This window comes from Urocampus carinirostris, chromosome 2 (genome assembly GCF_059441175.1).
Source record: "Urocampus carinirostris isolate Australia breed hairy pipefish chromosome 2, RoL_Ucar_1.0, whole genome shotgun sequence".
NCBI lineage: Eukaryota > Metazoa > Chordata > Actinopteri > Syngnathiformes > Syngnathidae > Urocampus > Urocampus carinirostris.
The window spans coordinates 46,760,171-46,782,619 of record NC_142350.1 but is presented as its reverse complement, the minus strand read 5'-3'; the positions used below and the strand labels follow the sequence as shown (position 1 = coordinate 46,782,619).

General features: G+C 37.9%; 1 protein-coding gene across 5 annotated transcripts in view; it reads right to left on the bottom strand.

Annotated features, from left to right (window-relative positions):
* Window positions 1-22,449, bottom strand: part of grik5 (glutamate receptor, ionotropic, kainate 5) — a 245,682-nt gene that overhangs the window by 31,509 nt on the left and 191,724 nt on the right. For all 5 annotated transcript variants that reach the window (XM_088326779.1, XM_088326775.1, XM_088326778.1 and 2 more), the window contains 5 exons: window positions 13,469-13,672; window positions 11,149-11,262; window positions 9,296-9,405; window positions 6,344-6,517; window positions 3,896-4,061 (listed from right to left, as the gene is read on the bottom strand). In XM_088326779.1, the coding sequence (XP_088182905.1) occupies window positions 3,896-4,061; window positions 6,344-6,517; window positions 9,296-9,405; window positions 11,149-11,262; window positions 13,469-13,672 (768 nt within the window). The remainder of the gene's footprint in view (window positions 1-3,895; window positions 4,062-6,343; window positions 6,518-9,295; window positions 9,406-11,148; window positions 11,263-13,468; window positions 13,673-22,449) is intronic.

Here is a 22,449-nt window from a genome sequence, read left to right as displayed (position 1 = left end):
CTGTGTGCCCTGCGATCGGCTGGCAACCAGTTCAGGGTGTCCCCTGCCCACTGCCCGGAGATGGCTGGGATGGGCTCCAGCCCCCCCGCGACCCTAATAAGGATAAGCGGTACGGCTGATGAGATGAGATACCTTTATTGTCGTTGTTACAACATGGGATATATTGTGACAACGAAATTGGACGTGGCACTCCAGTTCCAGATTTTACAGTGAGGATATATGATATCATTTCAAAATGTTTTAATTCATGCAATTTTTAAAATGTTGAAATCGTCAAGACTACCTGTAACCTAATTTAAAAAATGGAAAATAAATTAGCCTTTTAACGCTCCGATAATTATAAATGAAAAAATGAAAAAAATAAAAAGAGGCTAAAGTCAACCGTTGTCATTGGATGAATCTTGAGGAAAAATGAATAAATTAAGTATAAATTAGGCAATTTAAATCCTAATTAATTTTAATATGTATTATTTGAGTGTTTTTTTAATATTACAATGGTCAAGTCTGAATAGATAGCCTACATTTAAAACATAATAATAACATAGATTTAATGCTTTCACATACAACATCTGCAACACCAGTGGTCCAGTGGTTAGGTTTCGGCGCTCTCACTGCCAAGACTTGGGCTCGATATGCAAACAATGTTTTTTTGCACTTTACAGGCACAATTATTTGTTTAACAAAATAAAAGTACTGTACTTCATAAACATTTTTTTCAACAAATAACTTCTTTACTAAGAGCAGATGGAAACATTTGTTGGCCTGGAGTGGGATGGGCGCCACTATGCTGTACTTGCCCAGGACACACCACAGGAAATGGTGCCCCTACGACCTGTGTGATTAAGGGAACCCGCTGTCAAATCATAATCCTAAATATAATTGTACTGGTATTGATTAAGGACACAATCCACTTCACATGCTTCTTTGTCGTCGTCATGTGGACGTTACGCAAAACTGCATTTACCTTCCGGAACCCGCAACCCAAAGAAACCATATTGGACCCAAAAATATGTTTGGGGTCGCAAAGAAATTAAAAGCCTTAAATAAGCTCTATAAGAGAGGAAACACGTTTTTTATGTACAATCATTAAAAATGTAAAAAATGTGCCCTCTTTTGTCCTACAGAAACCATATTTTTCCATTATCAAACATTTTTTTAAAAAGCACCCAGGCGCCACAAAGGTGTAGCTCCAGAGCAAGTTTTGATTTTTTTTGCCTGGCTTATATGTATCCAGAGTGTCTTGTTTAGATGATGGCTTTTAGGGAAACTTGAAAGTGAAAAAAAAATGTGCATATATAATATATAATTTAGGTTTGTCAAGCTGTTCTATTATGTGTACAGTTGTCACGATCAGTTGCCCGCTGATTGCCCTCACATAGGCTCACTCTTTCAGCCCCAGCTGCCACTCGTTTCCTAATTGTCCCTCTGTCTATTTAAGCGCTTCCTTTCCGGTCACTCTTTGTCAGTCCATCAGCGAACCTCAGCACATGTGAGGCAAGCTCCCGTTTTGATTCCCACCTGTTCCTACATCCTGCGACCCGCCAGCGCACTTCGTCTTTCTGCCTGATTCCTTCCCCTGATTCCTGTTATCGATCCCCTGCTCCTGGCTTCACGATTGTCTCCGTTTACCTGACCTGCTTCCGTTCCCCCACCACGCTTTCTTCTCCCATCCCGGCTACCTGACTTGTTCCGATCCACGCTTTGTTCTCCTGTCTCGGCTACCCGACTTGTTCCGATCCACGCTCCGTTCTCCTGTCCTGGCTACCCGACATGCTCCGATCCCCGATCACGCTCTGCTCTCCAGCCCGGCTGTCCGCCTCACCACCTGTCACCTGCCCAGTGAGCACCAGATCGCTGTTTTTTCCTCTCTCTCCCTGATCTCCCCCAATCCCTTAATAAAGTGTTGTGTGACACGTTACGCATTTGGGTCCACCGTTTGTTCTGCTCGTGACAACAATCGCAACATGATTGGGGCGAGGCAACTGTTTAGCCAATCAGAATGCAATTCATGATGAAAGTCTGCAAAGTAGTGAAACTGCGATAAGCAAACCATGTTACAGCAAAGGATTGCACTAACATATACTGCAAGTTTATAAAATGTGGTCGGTTACACCTAAACAGATAAAGCTCTGACTGCAGTTTTAGTTCCAAGCACTCTGTAATCCAGTGCGCCCTGTATATGAAACATATATCAGAAAAGTTTTGGGGGGCTCTGCCTTATAGTACAAAAAATCCGGTACATCCAAGCATGTTTTCTGAGGAAAAAAATCTATCGTGGTTAAGGGGAGCAGAACCCCCCGTGTTGTCTGCTCTGAACACAAAGCACAATATGTTGATATCAATGACAACGAGAATATGATCATGAATCCATGAAGCAGTGAACCAGCGTTAACTGAAGCGTTAAGTTGGATTAATTATTTTAAAAAACATTATTTTGCGTAATTTTGTAATGTTGTAAGTGGCAAAACGGGCTATGTAGCTTGAGATGAAAATATAAAATTAAAATGAACAACATTTTTTTCCACTTTTTTTTCTATACATGCGAAAAATAATCTAGTTACCAAATAATTTAAATATAAATAATTCAATTAAAATGTATTATCAAATGTCCTCGATTGATTAATTTATCTATTTTTTTGTTGGAAGTGTCAAGGCTGGCTTTGTAGCATAGATATAAAATTTAGAATAGAATAGAATAGAATAAGTTAAAAGAAAAAATAAATTACATTTTTAAATCTCTTTTCCTATTATGATAGGGAAAATAATAATATATTTGTTTGGCACCACTGCAGCCTTTTTTATTGAATGCATCTTAAGAATTAAAAAGAATAAATTAAACATAAATTACTCCATTTTTATTTATTTAGCAGAAGGTTTATAGTCTTTATCCTTAATCGAGATATGTTAACATTGCTTATTTTTAGAATTACTTTTTTGTCTTGTGAAAGAAATATGATAAAATAGTTCAAAATAAGAAAATACAAAAAAAAAACAAATGATCTCATTTTTATAGGACGGTTTGTTGGGTGGGTTTTATTGTTTGAAATCAATTACTGACTGATAAAATTGGGCTTTATTTTTCGGCTATTGCTCCAAAAAAAAAAAATCAGCACGGCAGAGCAGTGGTTGGTGAGTGTGCGGCACAGTTCGAAGGTCATGGGATCAAACCTTCCTGTCGTGGGTTTCTTCCGGGCACTGCGGTTTCCTCCCGCATTCCCAAAATACATGCATGTTAGGTTAATTGGCCTGTCCAAATTGTCACTCAATGTGACTGAATTGTCTGTGTCACGGTTGCCATGGCGCCCAATTGCCCCCGCCCGTGTGGCGCCAGCTGCGGCTTGTTAACAGATTGGCTTTCTGTCTATTTTAAGCCCAGCGCTGTCACGCTTCCTGTGTCAGCCGTCAACAAACTTCTGCCCTGCAAGACGTGGGTTTCGACTCGGTCCTGTCCCTGTTGATATTTCCTGTCCGGTATTGTTCTCGTTAATTTTGTCCGGTTTAATTTCGGTTTTCAGTTTTGTTTCCGTCTATTTTTGTCCTGTTTATTTTCGATACCCTGATTCATTATCTATCCTGTCTGTCCTGTCCTGTCCGGTATCGACCCCATCTGTCCGATATCAACTCGGGCAATTGGAATCGATCTCGTCGGTTTCTGGCCTCCTGTCTTTCCACGCGAGACCGCCTGTTCTGGTTCATGACGGTCTGTCCCTGTGTGCCCTGCGACTGGCTGGTCACCAGTTCAGGGTGTCCCCTGCCCACTGCTCGAAGATAGCTAGGATGGGCTCCAGCACCCCCGTGACCCTACGGTGCAGACAATGGATGGATGGATGCTCAGCCCTCAACAACACCTAAGCACATTTAGAGAAATTATTTTTTAATTTTGAAAATATCCTACCATGAAGAAGGTCATGGTGCTTCCTCCGTGGATGGTCCCGTACTCGATGTTGGTCTGGTCGGCCAGGTCGTCTGGGGACTCGATGGGGGCCTCCATCCTCTGGACCGTCAGGAAAGCCGCCAGGTTGGCCGTGTAAGACGAGATGATGATAAGGGTGAAGGCCCACCTACGTCGCCACGGCAATACAGAGCAGTTCAAATCACTACGTACAAGCTCCCCGGGTTTGTTTGGGATTAATATTTCATGTTACGTGAAGAGGAACAATCTTTTTCATAAACCACCGGGGGAAATTTCATTCTACGCTCGCTTTGTAATTTACATGTCATGAAAATGCGCACGTTTAATCAGAAGGATAATGGAATGGCTTCCCTGGTGCAAGGAAAACTGATAAACTTGGTCTCACTTTCTTACCTTTGGCGGGTCGAAGACTTTGTTGCTCCGACTAAAACGTGACTACTAACGCTAACATTGGACTTTTCACCCCTGGCTTGGAGCTAGGGTAGACCCCCGGGATACAATGAACCCGCTTTATGACATTTAAGATGTTTTATTTGGCCCCTCTTGATCGCATTTGCCTCACTATAAGACAACAACAAGTGTATTTGTATACATTTCCAAATTTGTATGTTGTGTTACGTCAATAAAAAGCTTGCTTGTTATTGGTCGATGTCATGTATAATGCTAGTCTGCAATTGGTTTGCGAAATCCTGAAAATGCCGTCATATTAGCTCAACTCAGTTTAGATTCTCGTGTATTTCGTGAAGACGTTGCGATTCAGCCATACGATTCTGCATTTTTTTTGTACTAAATTTATTTTTTAAGGGGCCCAAGTTATGCCAAGGGAGGAAGCAAAACATGATAACCATAGAAACAAAGCTTGCAATTTTTTAAAAATATGAGAAAGGCACACGGAGCGCGTGGCAAAGTTGCATGGTCGATACAATCAACAATCGGGACCAGTAATAAAACCAAGGCGGCAATTAAGGCAAATAAACTTGCTGAGGGCATGGCAATCATCGGAAATGGAAGTTTTAAAATATATTTCATTTTTGATCAGAAACCACAGACTCCCCCTCTGCATCCACCCCCTACACTAGTCAACCAGCTCAAATCTTATCACAACAAAGGTTATTAAATTGTCCTGTTTATATACATTCACATGTTACTTAATCACATGCATTATATATATATATATATATATATATATATATATATATATATATATATATATATATATATATATATATATATATATATATATATATATATATATATATATATATATATATATGCTTAAAATCAAAGACTTAGACTTAAGATGACAAAAAAAAACAAAAACAAAAAAAACCTATTTCCCCCCTGAAAATATCAATTTAAGACAAATTGGAAACATATTGCTTCTTCATGCATTGCAGAAGTATCGGTAGATACTTAAAATTAAAGACTCAGACTTGAATGTGAGAAAAAGAAAAAAAACGCCACGCCAAAATGAATCATAATAATTCAAGAATTTAATAATTCAAATTTAATATTTTTATTTCCTTGTGCATTGCACAGGTATCGTTATGGGGCTTAGTATTGTCAGATAATTTTCATCAAATTTTCTGGCTTGGAAGCCCAAAAATGTGAAAAAAGTTCCCGCCGCCAAAATGATCTATTTTTGAAATGGAGAAAAAAAAAGTAACTTTTTTTTCCCCATACATTAGAAAAGTATCAGTTTGGGGCTTAGTATCAGTAGATACTTAAAATCAAAAAAATATCCTGAAAGCGGGATTACCTGATGTGCGGTCCCTTCTCAAGGTTTCTTCACTTTCCTCATGTTGAGGTTTTTGAGTTTTTCCTTGCCCTCATGTAGGTTTTAGATCAGGGGATGGTGTAATGATAGTCTGTGGTTTGCAATAATCTGTGGTCTTCGCAGCCCTTTGAGACTCTTTGTGATTAAGGGCGTCACAAATAAACATGACTTGACTGGTGTGAGACTTTACTATTGCTTTGACTGTTATGCACTCATCATTGTTACTATCCGTGAATTATGTTACTGTTCTTTGACATGCACACCCTTTAGATTGGCTCTGCTTTTGTAACCCAGGAGATTTCATGAAGTGAAAAGGGCTCCGGAGAGCGCTTTTAGAACAGGATGGAAATTCTTATCAGAGTTGTTTGGGCATTTCCCTTTAGAAGGTTAAAAACAATTGATGCGTTCTCTCCTTATTTAGAGTGTCTACTAAACTGTTAACTCAACAGAACAATTCTACGCATATCTAAGATCAAATAATATCCCCCATATGGCGTCAATATTAAATGAGACCGTTTCCATAAATAAATAAAACATCAAATTAAGCAAAAAAAATACTGCAAAACTGTTCATAAATAAATAAAGTGTGGAATTAGGCGAAAATACAGTGAAGCCGTTGTCATGAATAAATAAAGGTATGCGTATTGACTCACCACACGCCGCTGACGCATCTTGTGGACAAGGCCCTCGGCATGATTTCGGACCCCTGCTGCATGAAGCCCCCGACTGGGAACCACAAGCTGTTGCCCAGCGTGTACTGGTTTTCCAGCATGTCTCGCCGTTCCCTCAGGCAAGGGTGAGGGTTGTACCACTCGTAAGGACTCAGCCTGGAGATTAGAGAAGACAGTTGAGGGACGGACGATGGCTACGGTGCCTTGCCAAAGTATTGGCCCTCTGAGAACTTTTGGACATTTTGCCATATTTTAAGCTTCAAGCTCATAGATCCAAAAGTGAATGTATATACGCAAAAGAAACCCAATTGGTTCAACATTTTTTTAATTAAAAAGTTGGTGTTGCAAAAATATTGCCCCCCTTTGAGTTAATACTTTGTACAACATCCTTTTTGCTGCGATCATAGCCACAAGTCTTTATGGGTATGTCTCTATAGGTTTTGTATATTTTGAAACAGATGTATTTGCACTTTCTTCTTCTTTAGTACCAAAATAAGCTAACCTTGCTCGCTGCACAATTATGTACATTTGCACAACTCAGAACCTTTGTTTACAAGGGAACTATATGAACTTTATGACTTATGTGTCCGCACTATTTATGTCTCGTTCTGTTTACTTGCGAGTCCGAGCACAGTGTTTTTTTTTTAATCTTCTAGACACTGAGGGATGAGAATAAACACAATTTCAATTCTCTATCTATGCTGCAGAGTTGACAATGAAAACAGCTCATGTTCCTTAAGGTAAAATGGTGATCTTTTTTTTAAAAGACATTTTCACAATTGCTCTACAGCAGAGCAATTTGGAGTAGCATTAGGTTAAAAAAATGCCCATGGGCCATTCGTGGAAACCTATGCAATTTTTCAATTTATAAATAGATATACATACAGATGTCTATATGTTATAAATATTATATTTGTTTTTAAATAATTACTTTCCTTAAATTGATTTTGAAACGCCCAAAAAAAGCAAATTAATATATGGTGTCCTTGTTTTCAGCACTTCATTTGATATTTATTCTTTTTAGTATTACTGGAGTTGTATTTATTTTGTATTTTGTAGAATTTATGCTGTCAGTTTTTTTTATCTTTTTTAATTTCCGTAGTATTTTTGTAGTGTTTTCTATAGTATTTCCAAGGTGGTTTTTTTGTAGTGTTTCTGTAGTATTTCCATAGCAGAATGTTTATCCGTTGGTATTTTGTCGTATTACTATTGTTATCTTTTTGTAATTCTGTCGTACTATTTCTGAAGCAGTATTTTTGTCGTATTTCTATCGTAATAATACTAAAGTATCATTTCTGTATTATGCTATAGTAGTATTTTTTAGTATATCTGTAGAAGTATTCTTTAAGTACATCCATCTATAAGTAGTATTATTTGGATATTTCTGTAGTATTTCCAGAGTACTATTTTTGTCGTATTTATTTAGTATTTTTTTCTATTACTATTACCGCTTTCTTGTGTCCCGTTTCATCTGGAGGGATGACCAACTTAGGTGCCGAGGTGCCTAAATTGTTTTGGTGTTTGGGCATTTGGGTTGGCCCTGTCCAAAAATGTTTGTGTATGTGTTTTTGCTAAAAACATTTTTTCCCTTTTTTATTTTTATTTTCGTTGTTATTGTATGTGTTTGTCTTGCCGTTGCTCGCCCTTCTTGAGGGATATGACCAAGGTAGATATATAGTCCATTTCTGTAGTAGTATTTTGTATTCTAGTATTATTATTCTAGTATTATTAGAAATATTTTTGTAGAATTTCTATTGTATTTATACTTTTCAGGATAAAAGCAAAATAATATATTAGGTTCCTGTATTAAGCACTAAATTTGATCATTAGTTTTGTAGTCATTTTGTAGTATTTTGTAATACTACTGTAGTAGTATTTTTGGTGTAGACACACAAAGGGACAATGGGGACAACATTGGCACATAATACACTTTTTAAAAAAAATGAGTAATACTTTTTTTTATAATTATATATATATAGTCATTATATTTGTAACACTTTCGTTTAGCAGGCCGGATGAATAAGCCTTATGGCCAATTTGGCTCGGCCATTCTAACACCTTTATATTGTTAGTTTTAAAGCGTTCCATTGTAGAGTTTGCTTTATACTTAGGGCTGTTGTGTTGGAAGGGTAACCTGTGCCCCATTCTCAGGTCTCTTGCAGTTTTCAAGAGATTTTCTGCCAGAATCTCTCTCTATTCGGCTCCTCACTTCTTCCTATCTATGACAAGTTTCCCAGTCCCTGCTGAAAAAAAGCCATGTGCTACCACCATGTTAAACAGTGGGGATGGTGTTTTCAGGGTGATGAGCCGTTTTGAACTTATGCTAAACGTAACACGTTGCATTAAACCCAAAAACTTCCATTTTGGTCTCCTCTGACCAAAACACTTTGTTCCATTTGTTTCCCATTTGGGTTAATGGGTCTTTTTATGGTAGTCTTTCAGAAAGGGCTTTCTTCCTGCCAGACTTCCATAAAGGGCAGATTAATGCAGAAATACAACTAATAGTTGTCTTGTGCACAGATTGTCTCAACTCAGCTGTGTATGCCTGCAGGTCATCCAATGAGATCATGGGTCTCTTGGTTGCTCTCTGATTAGGTTTCTCGATTTCAACTGAGACTTAATGACAAACACGTGTACTTTGTTTATAATTGTTAGTCAGTTAGGTCGACATTGGATCATTCAGAAATTTTCACAGAACTTCTGGAGTCAGTTGGCTAAGATGAGAGAACAGAAGGCCAATATTATTGCAACACCTTCCTTTTAGTTTTTTTATTGGGAGTAAAATTTAAAATGTTGAAATAATTTGGTTCCACTTCATGATTGTGTCTTGGGAAATATTTTGAAACCTAAAATGTGTCAAAATGACAAGCCAGTTTGTGGGGTGGGATACTTTCGCTAGGCACTGTAGCTAACATTGATGCAGCGGATAGCAACCTTGCTGCCAGGAAGAGCACGCAGCTCACGGCCAGGTAGGCCAGCAGCATGAAGAGCCAGACGGCTGGGGAGAACGGATCCAGGAAGGAGAAATAACCCGGCTTGCGACCCTGAAGAGGAAATGGTGAGACACAACAGATGGGGACAAGGGGGAAAACATATTGCTCAGTATCACAATGTCTACAGAGCAAAAAAAAAAAAAAAGCTAATTAGCGATGTGAAGCTGCTAAGTCAGCGGGAGATTGGTTAGGGATGTTTGAGCTAGCGATAGCAATAGCGCAGAAAATCTAATTAGGTGTTTGATTACACTCTTGGGATGTCTGTAGCTATCAATGGCAGTCTTGCTAAAAAAGGTCTTTAACGTCTACAGCAACCTAGCCTAAATGGATCTTTAACGTCTATAGCTGTCTATGGCAGTCTAGCTTAAATGGAACATTGACGTCCACACCGGTTTACAGTAGCCTAGATAAAATGGATCTTTGAAGTCTATTGCAGCCTAACTAAAACAGATCTTTGACGTCCATATTCGTCTATGCCAGTCCCGGCATATCGAATTTTTTAAAGTTGACAGCCTCCTATGGATCTTTGACGTCCATAGCTGTCGAGCTAGTATTGTTCTCTGAAGTCTATTGCTGTCCATGCGAGCATATCCAAAATGGATCCTTGACATTCATAGCTGTTGAGCTAAAATGGATCTTTGACGTCTGTCGCAGTTGAGTTAGAATGAATCTTTGATCTCTACAGCCGTCTATGGCAGCCAAGCTGAAATTGATCTGTGACATTTATATATTTTTAGCTAAAATTGATTTTTGATGTCAATGGCAGTCCATAGCAGTCTAGCTAAAAATCATCTACAACGTCGTAAGCAGTCTATGGCGGCCTGGCCAAATGTATCTTTGCCGTCTATAACAGTCAATTTCAGCCTACGTTAAATGGATCTTTGCTGTATATAGTTGTTTATGGAAGCCTTACTAAAACATACCTTTGCCGTCTAGAGCCATCTATTGTGGCATAGCTGAAATAGATAGTATATTCATCAGTAAATTGGATCTTTGGCATTCATAGCTGTCAAGCTAGAATAGATCTTTGAAATCATTAGCTGTTTGTTGCAGCCTAGCTAAAATTAATCTTTAACATCTACAGTTGTCCATGGCAGCTTAGCTAAAATTAATCTTTAACATCTATAGTCGTCCATGGCAGCCCAGCTAAAATGTATCTTTGACATCTAGAGCCCTCTTTTTTGGGTTAGCTAAAGTAGTAAATTTGTCAGCAAATTGGGTCTTTGGCATTGATAGCTGTCAAGCTAGAATGGATCTTTGAAGTCATTAGCTGTTTGTGGCAGCCTAGCTAAAATGAATCTTGAACATAAGGTCGCCTACGGCAGCCCAGCGAAAATTTACCTTTGACGTCTAGAGCCATTCATTGTGGTGTAGCTAAAATAGATAGTAAACTCGTTTATAGCCGCCCAATGGAAACCTTGCTAAAATAGATCTTTGACGCATAAAGCTGTCTATGGCATCAATAGCTGTCGAGCTAGAATGGAACTCGGAGGTCTTTAGCTGTTTGTGGCAGCCTAGCTAAAATTAATCTTTAACATCCATAGTCGTCTATGGAAGCCCAGCTAAAACGGATCTTTGACGTCTATGGCTGTCCGTGAAAGCGTAGCAAAAATTGATCTTTGACATTTATAGCCGTCTATGGCAGTATCAAAGGTTAAGTTATTTTCTTCATAGACAGAAGACTTGGTTGTAGGTGTGATCTTCCTTTTCAGTAATCTTTTCTGTAATCTTTTCTGTTGCCTTAAAAAGAAGTCCCAATAAGACCCAACGTAATCCGCAAAAAATAGTGCTCACCAGATGAACCCTATAGAGGATGCTGATCCCCAAAGTCATGAAAGGCTTGGAGAAGTCGATGACTTTCTCCCGCTCGGACGTGATGGTGAAGCCGGCCACCGCCAGGTCGGCTTTCTGCGGGTGTCGCAAACAAAGAGGGAGAAAAAAAAAGGAAAGTTACAAAAGGGTGCAAAAAATAGAAGCACTCGTACGTGCTCCAATGCACATCGAGAGACATTAGGAAGAGAAAAAAAAAGTATAAATGCATCCTTCTCTCTATTCTATCCATCAACTCAACGAAGCTCATTTGGAAAGAAGCACAATCGTTGGAGGTATTTGCACCTGCGAAGCCCTTTACTTTCTCTTCACTTACCCCCCCTTCCGCTTTTTGAAGCTAATTAATGAACACGGACTGATCATTCAAGCGGGGCAACGGCACTCGGTGGCGCAACTCCACCATTGGACAAAATTCTGCTAATTGAAGTGTGGTGGATGCTAATTAGTTAGAGACAGGGGGGTGGAAGGCTTCGAGGGAGGGTTCGATTAGGTAGATTCGGCTCCAAAAGGTTTGCCGCATTCTAGCACAGCCTGGAAAACAAAAAGGGGGTTTGGGGATATGTAAGAGCCTATTATGAGGAAACAATTAAGTTTGTCTCAAATGTCGACCCAAAACAAATGATTTCTCAAATTTAGAATACCACATCCACTCGGGTAATGTGCATCCGTATGGTGTCCATTTTTGGAAGCATTTTTTAGGTACATCAACTAGATTACACAATTTTGCTTTTCTCAAGACAACATTTTCTCAATTTTCTGGGAAAAAAAAAAAGATAATGCATCTCTAATTTAGAAAAATAGAACCGCTCAAGCACCATGCTACCGTAAAACAAAATAGCGTTAGTTTATAGGTGCCCTTTTGGGAGTCCATCTGCTAAATAATAATTGTTTTTCTCATTTTAAGACAAAATTTTCTCTATTTCCTCGAAAAAAAATCTAATAAATGTATATCATATTTAGAAAAAAAATAGATAACCGCTCGAGTACCCCACAACTGTGCCATTCTTTTTTGGTTGCGTCCATTTAGGTGCAACTACTACATGAGACAGTTTTGCTTATTTTAAGACAAAATGTTCTCAATTTCGTAAAATAAATAACTGATTCCTCAAATTTAGAAAATATAACCACTCGAGTACTGTGCAACAGTAAATAAATTATTTATGTTTTTAGCTACATTTGTTAGGTTCATCAGCAAGATAAGGTTTTGCTTATTGTAAGAGAAAAGTCTCAATTTTCGTAAAATAATAAATGTTTACTTAAATTTAGACAAATACAACCACTAGAGTACTGTGCAACCGTAAAACAAAATGGTGTCTGTTTTGGGGTGTTTTCTTTTTTTTGCTCGTTTCAAGACAAAATCTTTTAATATCTCAACAAATAAGAATAACCAAAAAACAAGTTAGTACATTTCAAATTTAGATAAGTAGAACTGTTCAAGTACCTACAAACTGTAAAAAAAAAACATCATCCGTTTTGATAATTGATTGATTATACACCCAGGTTTCCTCTAGCTGAAATCAAGTTAAACTCGAGGCTTTTTAAGACTTCTTTAATGCCTTTTGAAATCAAATTTAAGACAGAGGCGACAAAAAAGAAAACAAAACTGAAACAAACAAACAAACCAAAGTTCCCAAATGAATTAGGGGAAATTTTAAACAAATGTACATTTTCTTTCAATTACATTTTGGTCCAGTTGGAAACTTTCCATCTGAAAACATAGCACTTTCCAAAGTTTTAGACATGGAAAACAAATAAAAAGGATGTTTAGAGTACATCATGGATACCCAGTCAAAACTGGCAGATACAGTAACTACTAGTTCCATAGAACTCTTCTGCTACATTGATGAGAATTATTACCATGAATCATGAAAAAATGACTAAGTCTTTTTATTTTAAAAAATATAAACGTTATGGGTTTACATTCTTAAGACGTTTGAAAATTGGATTTAAGACATTTTAATGACAATCAAGGCCTAATTTTTTTGAGAGTATTGAATTAAATGCTTTTCAAGACTTTTCAAGGATCCGCAGGAACCCTATATACCTGTTTTCAGGTCCCATGTGATCCACAGGTCCAATGAGAAGACTATGATACGTATTTCACTTCCTTCAAAATGTTAGTGGGTACTTATTTTTTGCGCTAGCTGCATAAGCCATGTTGCATAACAATGAGCCCGTTCGGAAAATTTATAACCAGTCCTGGCCTTTTTATTCAGCACAAAGGCGGTTGTAAAAATGCTTTTCCGAATCAGAATGTTGTCCGACGGTCTTTCCTGACACTCACCCGGTTTATGAGCTCGCCGACCATGCCGGTCCAGGATCCGTTGGGCTCAGGGGCCCCGTAGAGTCCATCGTCCACAAGCTTGATCTTGAAGGAAAACTTGAGGATGTCGGCCAGCTCTCTCAGCATGTCAACACAGAAACCCTCGTACTGATCGTTGCCGTGAAAGTCCTGGTAGTTGTCCTTGCGCATCACGTACGGGTTTTCCTGGAGGGACACACTCTTTTATTTATTTGCGCTTCATACATAGACACTTCAGTGCATCACAGGCTCAAAGATATTCTGCGATCCATTATTTTTGATCGAATATTGCTTCAGACATTGGCCGGCAGGGTGCATTTGTCGGGTGTGGTGACCCTTTTCTGCCGTGCTATCCAACAAAAAGTGTCCTGCACTTGTGCGGCCACCATCCATTACCCCCAAACCAATATTGCTGTGAGAAAAGTCCGGCAGAGAACATTTTTGTCAGGCCTGGCGGCTTTTTTGCTGTTCTATACAACAGAAAGTGAACTGGACTTGTGCGGCCGTGATCCAGTATCCTTGTTTACATATTGCTGCAAGACAGCAGGTAAAGAACATTTTAGTCAGGTCTAGTGGCTCTTCTTTAGCCTTCAACAAAAACTGAGAGGCATTCATGTGGCCATGATCTATTATCCCCGATAATTTATTGCTGCATGTGTAACCGGCACAGCACTATTTTGTCGGGCCTGACAGCTCTTTTGATGCCTAAAATGAACTGCACTTGTACAGTCGTGATCCACTTTCCCCGACCCCATAGTGCTGCCTGGAGGGACACATGCGTTTTATTTATTTTGCGCTTTGTACTAAGCAACTTCAGTGCATTGTGTTTTGAAAAATATTCCAATACCCCCGATTGAATATTGCAGTGAGCAGGGGCCGGCAAAACAAATTTTTGAATGGCCTAGTGACTCTTCTTTGCCTTTCTGTTCACCAAAAGGTGAATTGCACTTGGGCAACCGTGAGCCAGTATCCCCACATGCATAAGCAGTGGCTGCACGGGGGCATTTTTGTTGGGCCTGTTGGCTCTTTTATGCTGCTCTGTCCACCAAAAAGTGAACTGTACTAGTGTGGCCCCGCTCTATATCACTTTAGTCAGTCCAGGGAGTTCTTTTTTGCTTTTATTTCCACATAAAATTAATTGCATGTGGTTATCTGCAATCTCTTCTCCCCAAACAGGGGGCCAGCAGAGCTTCTTTAGTCGGGTCTCACAACTCTTTTTTTGCTACAGTTCTGTTTCAATTATTCCTAAGCCCATATTGTTGTGAGGAAGGACTGGATGAAGCCACTTTTGTTGGGAGGCATGTCATTCTGGCTTGCCTAAAAAGAAATGCATGCGTGTGGCCACAACCCATTAGTCTCATCAGGGGCCGGCATAGTGGACTTTTTTTTTCAATTCAGCCCACTGAAGCATGCTATTGTGGCTCATCTAAGACTAACTGCACTCATGCGGCCATGATCCATGATTCCTGATTGCATTTTGCTCGGAGTGTAACCGGCAAAGCACACATTTGTCAGGCTTGGCAGTTCTTCTTTTGCCGCTACTGTATTTCTACCCAAAATGAACTGTACTCATGCGTCAGTGGTTCATTATTCCCAATCCCATATAGTTGCGTTCAGGGACTGGCAGAAGGCGCTTTTGGAAGCATGCGTTTTAAAGATTGAAATACATTTCCTTTCTGCCATATCCAATTATTGTATTATGTGAGCAGAACAATATCTATTTAGTTGTGGTTTTTTTTTCTGATTTTTAGCTCGCAGTAAGTGAATTAAGACTAGAAAGGTTTTTTTTTTTAGGTGGGGAGCGCAAATGTACAAAAAGTTAAGATTTTCTGTCATGTACTGTTGGAGCTTTGCATGCTCTCGTTTTGGTTTCTCTGGAGGATTACACATAACCATTCTCAAGAGGAAGTCAGAAGGAAGATAACTGTTAAGTAACAGAAAGTCGAACAAAACAAGACTGAAATAAAAAAAACCTCAAAGGAGTTTGATAGGAACATACACAGACGCCAAACAAGAGAATGAATTTAAGTCAATGATGCAGCTATTTTCTGAAAATAAGACCGATTAAATCGCACATCTTCAAAGTAAACACACTGACCTTTGTAAGAAAACAAGTTGAAAATAAATTAATACCTAAAACTAGCATTTTTTTCAGCCGATGAGTTAAGATTTATTTCCAAAGTTAAAAGTTAATTTACAGTGCACTAAAGTATTTTTAGATTTGAATCTTCTTTGTTTGTTTGATGTTACTGTACTTTCTCATTTCTTGAGGTTATTGGGGACCACATCCCCCTGTGTTATGCAAAAATCCACGTATGGTTAGTAGTCATGTAAACGGATAGCTGTAAGCTCTTGTTTATCGCGGTTAATGCGGGGAATAACTCCCACTGCCATATGCGAAAATCCGCCATGTAACATTTGTAACGTGCGCTTTTAAAAAGGATCTTTGATGTTTGTGACCATCAATGGCAGTGATTGAGTTAATTATGAAACTCTGTCAAATGTATGAACCATTTTGCTAAGAACTATATTGGTATCGTCTCATATCGTCAGAGTATGGAGGATATTCTTCACCGAGATGGGCAATTTTTTCCTTCGACATAAAGCCGGTTTACGACCAAGATCAGTAGATACGAGCTTTCAGATTCCGTGTATCCTTTCAGGGCTTTATATCATAAAGCACTGGGCAAAATGTGGAAGCACTTTCCGGAAGAGGGCAATCCATCAAAGACAGCCAAGAAGTGCCCGCAGAACATGAAAAAATGAGGATTGAGCTTGTGTTATGTCCACGTTTGTTACTCAAAAAGGTTACAAAATCGCAACACAGATTCCATCCATCCATCCATCCATTATCTGCACCGCTTATCCTCAGTAGGGTCGCAGGGGTGGGCAGGGGACACCCTGAACTGGTTGCCAGCCAGTCGCAGGGCACACAGAGACAGACAAACTCACTCCATTAGTCTGAATTTAGCTAAACAGATACAAAAAAAGGAAACCCGATTTTGTTTTTTGAGATGTATATAATGTGGGATTAGGACGTGGATCCCACATTCAAACTTTTAAGACTTTATTGATATAACTTACGACAGTCAATAAAGTACTGTAGTTGTTTCTTCTTTGCTCCAAAACTGTGCTTCGTTGCCACATTTTGCAAGTTTAGTATTTGTGGTCTTATGTATGTACAGATACAATTGTGGCAAAGAGAAATATTGAATCTATGAGGAAGTAATACACCACTTTATATGTGGGGCTTGTTTTACGACTTAGCCAGAGTTAGCATGTATCATTTATCTTTGTAAGACAAGACCAAGGTTCTTTTCGGTACCGACAAGGAAGAAAAAATAGGAGGAAGGGACAATGGATAAAACTTCTGCACTTTTATAAACAAGAATTCCAAAGAACGGAATATTAAAAAAAATCAAACTAGGGATTTTGTGCACATATATAAAACTGGAAAATTGGCAATATTCCGTGCTTAATCAGACTATTGCCTGCATGTAGGCATACAGAGGGATTATATGTTTTCATGTTGACCAGAATTTAAAATTGATTCCCTATTTTATTGCGTTGTAAAAGCAACACTTTCCTAGATGAGTTTTCCCTGTCAAAATGATTATTCGAAAATATTGCTTTTTTTATTTAAAGGAACATTGTGACATTATTTAACACATAGTGTTGGAAAAATACATTTCTTAAACAAACAATATTGATTTAAAAAATAAACAGAAACAGATAAACTCTCACATATTTTTTTTTAATGTATTCATAAGTCGAAATATTGTATTTGTATTCATTTTACATAACATTAGCCTAACTTGGATGGAACTGATATGATTGTCCAACATCTTGTTGCTACGGGTAGCTCGAAAAAACAAAAACCTAGTGAAAGGCTGAGGGTAAAAATGAGAAGAATAATTTTGTGGTTCGGCCATTTGAGTTTCTGCAGTTTGTAGTCTTCATTGTGCTTTGTCGCACTCATTTTCTGTTGCACTTCACACGACAGCAACATCCAGTGGTCAAATATAACACAGTGTCCCTTTTAACTCGTTTGGAATATATTCTTTCTCATTCCCGACCTTTTTTTGGAACCCAGTCTTCCGACTTAATTTCCAGAACGTCCTCCAATGACCCCGACCATTATTTTGAAACTTCGAGGAATCTGCATTCTCAGAATGCGTCTGCTTTTTGTAAGGCTGCCGCATAAAAAAATTTGCATCTCCTTTCCCGTGAGATCCTCCCCGTCTGACTCCATTCCGATAGCCAATTAGCCTTTTGTTATTTTATTTTATTTTTCGTTCCAGCGCGTGTGTGTTTTAAGAAACCGGGGCTGGCTGATGCATTGCTGCTGCAGATGCAAGCTTAAACATTAAATCATTTGCATTCCAAACAGAAGACATTAAAAAAACAAAAAGCTGTTCCACTGCGGGCAGATACTCTGAGTTGGAACATCAACGACTACCACGTAGTTACTAATTCAATGATTTCATGCTTGTACGTATATATAAAGTGATGCCTTACAGTGTCCCATAGAAATTGATAAGACAGTGGTGGGTGGACAGTCAAAAAGGGTAGGGGGCATGTTTCTGCGGGAAGAAATTGTGTACATTTTAAATTCATCTGACTGACAGATACGTAGCACAAATACACACCGTGGCATTTGCAATTATTTATAATATAAGAAATTTAAGAGTTATTCACTTTGCATATTCTATTATATATATATATATATATATATATATATATGTATATATATATATATATATATATATATATATATATATATATATATATATATATATATACTGGACTGTCTCAGAAAATTAGAATATTGTGATAAAGTTCTTTATTTTCTGTAATGCAATTAAAAAAACAAAAATGTCATACATTCTGGATTCATTACACATCAACTGAACTATTTCAAGCCTTTTATTATTTGAATATTGCTGATTTTGGCTTACAGCTGAAAAAAACTCAAAAATGCTATCTCAAAATATTAGAATACTTCCTCAGACCAAGTAAAAAAAATAATTTTATAACAGCAAAACTAAATCAAACATTTGAAAATGTCCATTGATGCACTCAGTACTTGGTTGGGAATCCTTTTGCACGGATTACTGCATCAATCCGGCGTGGCATGGAGGCAATCAGCCTGTGGCATTGCTGAGGTGTTATTGATGCCCAGGATGCTTCGATAGCTGCCTTCAGCTCATTTGCATTTGTAGGTCTGGTGTCTTTCATCTTCTTCTTAACTATACCCCACAAATTCTCGATGGGGTTCAGGTCAGGGGAATTAGCAGGCCAATCAAGGACAGTGATGCCATGGTCAGTGCACCAGTTACTTGTGGTTTTGGCACTATGGGCAGGTGCCAGATCATGCTGGAAAATGAAATACTCATCTCCATAGAGCTTTTCAGCAGATGGAAGCATGTAGTGCTCTAAAATCTCTTGGTACACAGTTGCATTTACTCTGGACTTGATGAAACACAGTGGACCAACACCAGCAGCTGACATGGCTCCCCAAACCATTGCTGACTGTGGGAACTTCACACTGGATTTCAAGCAACTTGGATTTTGCTCTTCTCCAGCCTTTCTCCAGACTCTGGCGCCTTGACTTCCAAATGAAATGCAAAACTTGCTTTCGTCTGAAAAGAGGACTTTGGACCACTCTGCAACTGTCCAGTGCTTCTTCTCCATAGCCCAAGTCAGACGCTTCTTCCGTTGTCTTGAGTTCAGAAGTGGCTTGACCATGGGAATACGGCTATTGTAGCCCATTTCCCGGACACGTCTGTGAACTGTGGCTTTTGATACCTGGACTCCAGCTTCAGCCCACTGTCTTTGAAGCTCCCCCAAATTCTGGAAGCGGCTCTTCTTCACAATTTTGTTAAGGCTGCGGTCATCTCTCTTGGTTGTGCAGCGTTTCCGGCCACATTTTTCCCTTCCAACAGACTTTTTGTGGATATGCTTTGAAACTGCACTCTGTGAACAGCCTGCTCTTTGAGAAATTTCTTTTTGTGTCTTACCCTCCTGATGGAGGGTATCAATGATGGTCCTCTGGACAGCAGTCAGATCAGCAGTCTTCCCCATACTTGTGATTTAGTTTACTGAACCAAGCTGAGTGTTTTTAAGGCTCAGGAAACCCTCGCAAGGTGTTTCGAGTTTATTAGATGATTCAGGTGATTAGTTGAATAGCCTACTTGTATACTTTTTCATGATATTCTAATATTTTGAGATAGGATTTTTGAGTTTTCTTAAGCTGTAAGCCAAATTCAGCAATATTAAAATAATAAAAGGCTTGAAATAGTTCAGTTGATGTGTAATGAATCCAGAATGTATGACATTTTTGTTTTTTTAATTGCATTACAGAAAATAAAGAACTTTATCACAATATTCTAATTTTCTGAGACAGTCCAGTATATATATATATATATATATATATATATATATATATATATATATATATACATACAGTGAAGAAAACAACTATTTGAACACCCTGCTATTTTGTTATTTCTAAATTGTATAATAAATTTATATTTGATAATAATTTTGGTATTTGTTCATTTTTAATTGTTAACTTTCACTGGTTTACCCCTGCCGCATCATGTGTGTGTCTTGCTGTCGCTCACCTCTCTTGAGGGATATGACCAAGGTAGATAGATAGATAGATAATTGTTAACATAGACAAATAATCACTCTCAACCTGAATTGTCGCTCTTCTATGCTACACAGATTTTTTTTCAATATTTGAAAATTGGTTTTATTTATTCTGAAATGCCGTTGTCAATAATTTGCAGTTCTTACAATTTTTACATGCAGGCTATAATCTGATTTGAAACAGAATAGTGGATTTCTGGAGCGAGCAGAAGTAATTGTTTATATGCCAAGACAAAAAAATAACGAGTAACCTTGTATACATTGCATTTACGAGTATTCCAATTACAAAGCGGGCGCAACGGTATGATACAAACACTTTTTGTACTTTCATTCATGTCATTCACCAAATTGAATTGAACAAAGTATCGTGCTCGTTTCCTCTGCCTTCTAAAAGTGAGCTCGGTAATTGTGTCCTGTGAGTATACAGGATGTTCTTTTAGGTGACTTACACAACACATGGATGGATACAACTGGTCTCCAACCTTTTTCAAGCGTAGAGCTTCCTTTTTTTACAAATTAGCGCCAAGGGCACCCAGTTTGATGTGAATTTCTAAACTACGAATGCAGCTAGATGGCTTCTTAAATAGCTAATAACATAGCTTAATAGTTAGTGAGTAAGGTAAGCAGGTAAAAAAAAGTAAAATGGAGTTAGAAAAATAGCAAAAAGAGTTCTGAATACCGAGATAGAATGTTAAAAGCTAGATAGCTAGCTAGAAAGGAGCCCAAAATTTTGCTTGATCATCAAAAAGGTAAAATGTTAGCTAAATAGAATGTAAAAATGTAAAAAGCTAGCAAGATAGCTTCTAAAAAGCTAAAAAGGTAGCTTGACAGTTAGTGGAAAGGTGAACGGGTAAAAAAACTCATAGATAGCTAAATAGCAAGCTAAAATAATTATAATTATTTAGTATATTATTAGCACTCAATACTACAACTCAATACAACATTTTATTTATATCTGTACATTCAAGGAAACTGTGCGGGTCAGATGTATCGACATTTCGTTCTGTATACACGTGTACTAGAATGACAATAAAGTAGATCTGAATCTGAATCTGAATCTGAAAAGAGTAAAAAGCCATCTAAATACCCGGATAGAAAGCTAAAAAACTAGCACGATAGCTAGCAAGAAAGGAGCTCAGAATCTAAAATGTTCGATAGATAGCATGCAAAAAAATGTAAAAAGCTAGCTAGACTGCTTGCTAAATAGCTAAAAAGGTGGGAAGAACACTAGCTACAAAGCTAAAAAGATAATAGCTAACTAAAAGAAACTGCACATTTTTTGTTCATTCCCTTTATCTATACCTTAAAATGGAATTTAGTTTGTTGTATATCCTTTAAAGTAAATTATTTTCTATTTATTTTTAAATACATTTGTTTATTACAAAAAATAGACTCATATTCTGTTATCCTAATTAATTGCTTATAAATACTTATCAGGACTTGAATAGATTTGTTTTGCCCATGAAGCCCATCAACTAGAATTTAATTACTGGTATTTGAATTTAAAAAAAAACAATTTATCATGTTAGAAACAACATGCTGTCACTTATTAATTTAATTATTAAAAATAGGGGTTGAATACATAAAAAAAATGTTTTACTAGAAATTCATTGACCCAGCGTTGGTGAGTTATTTTCCATCACATTTCCGCAGGCACCTCAACTATCCTTTATGGGAATGATCTTGCCCGCGGGCACCACGTTGGAGACCCCTGTACTATACCTAGATGGACACACCTGTGACATTTTCATTTTTAGGGATGAAAATAAAACTGTGATTTCCAGGGGAAATCAACCAATACACAAGAGGCTTTTTATCGAGTTATCCAGAGTTAACCATTTGTATCTGTACTATACGTCCCATAGTGCTTTGGGGCATGAAGATATCCCAGACGAGAGGAATTGCGCCTGCACGCGAGGAATTGGATTTCGCAAGTGTGTATACATGTGTGAGTAACCTGAAAACTAAAGGACAAACAATTGCAACTGGAATATAATCAGATTTTGGGCCTTCTGACATCATTGGAATACTGGCAAATCAAGTTTATGTGTATAGCCTTTAATATCAAGAGGTATCAAAGGGCTGCACAGAAATGTAATTATTATTTCTTTAATTTTGATCTTTTTTTTTCCCTAAATTATATTTATTTACCAATTTTTCCTTTTTTTTAATATTACATTTATTTAATGTCAAGTCATGTTTATTTGTGACGCCCTTAATCACAAGGACTCTCAAAGGGCTGCACACACCACAGATTATTGCAAACTACGGACTTTTATGACAACATCCCCTGATCTAAAACCTACATG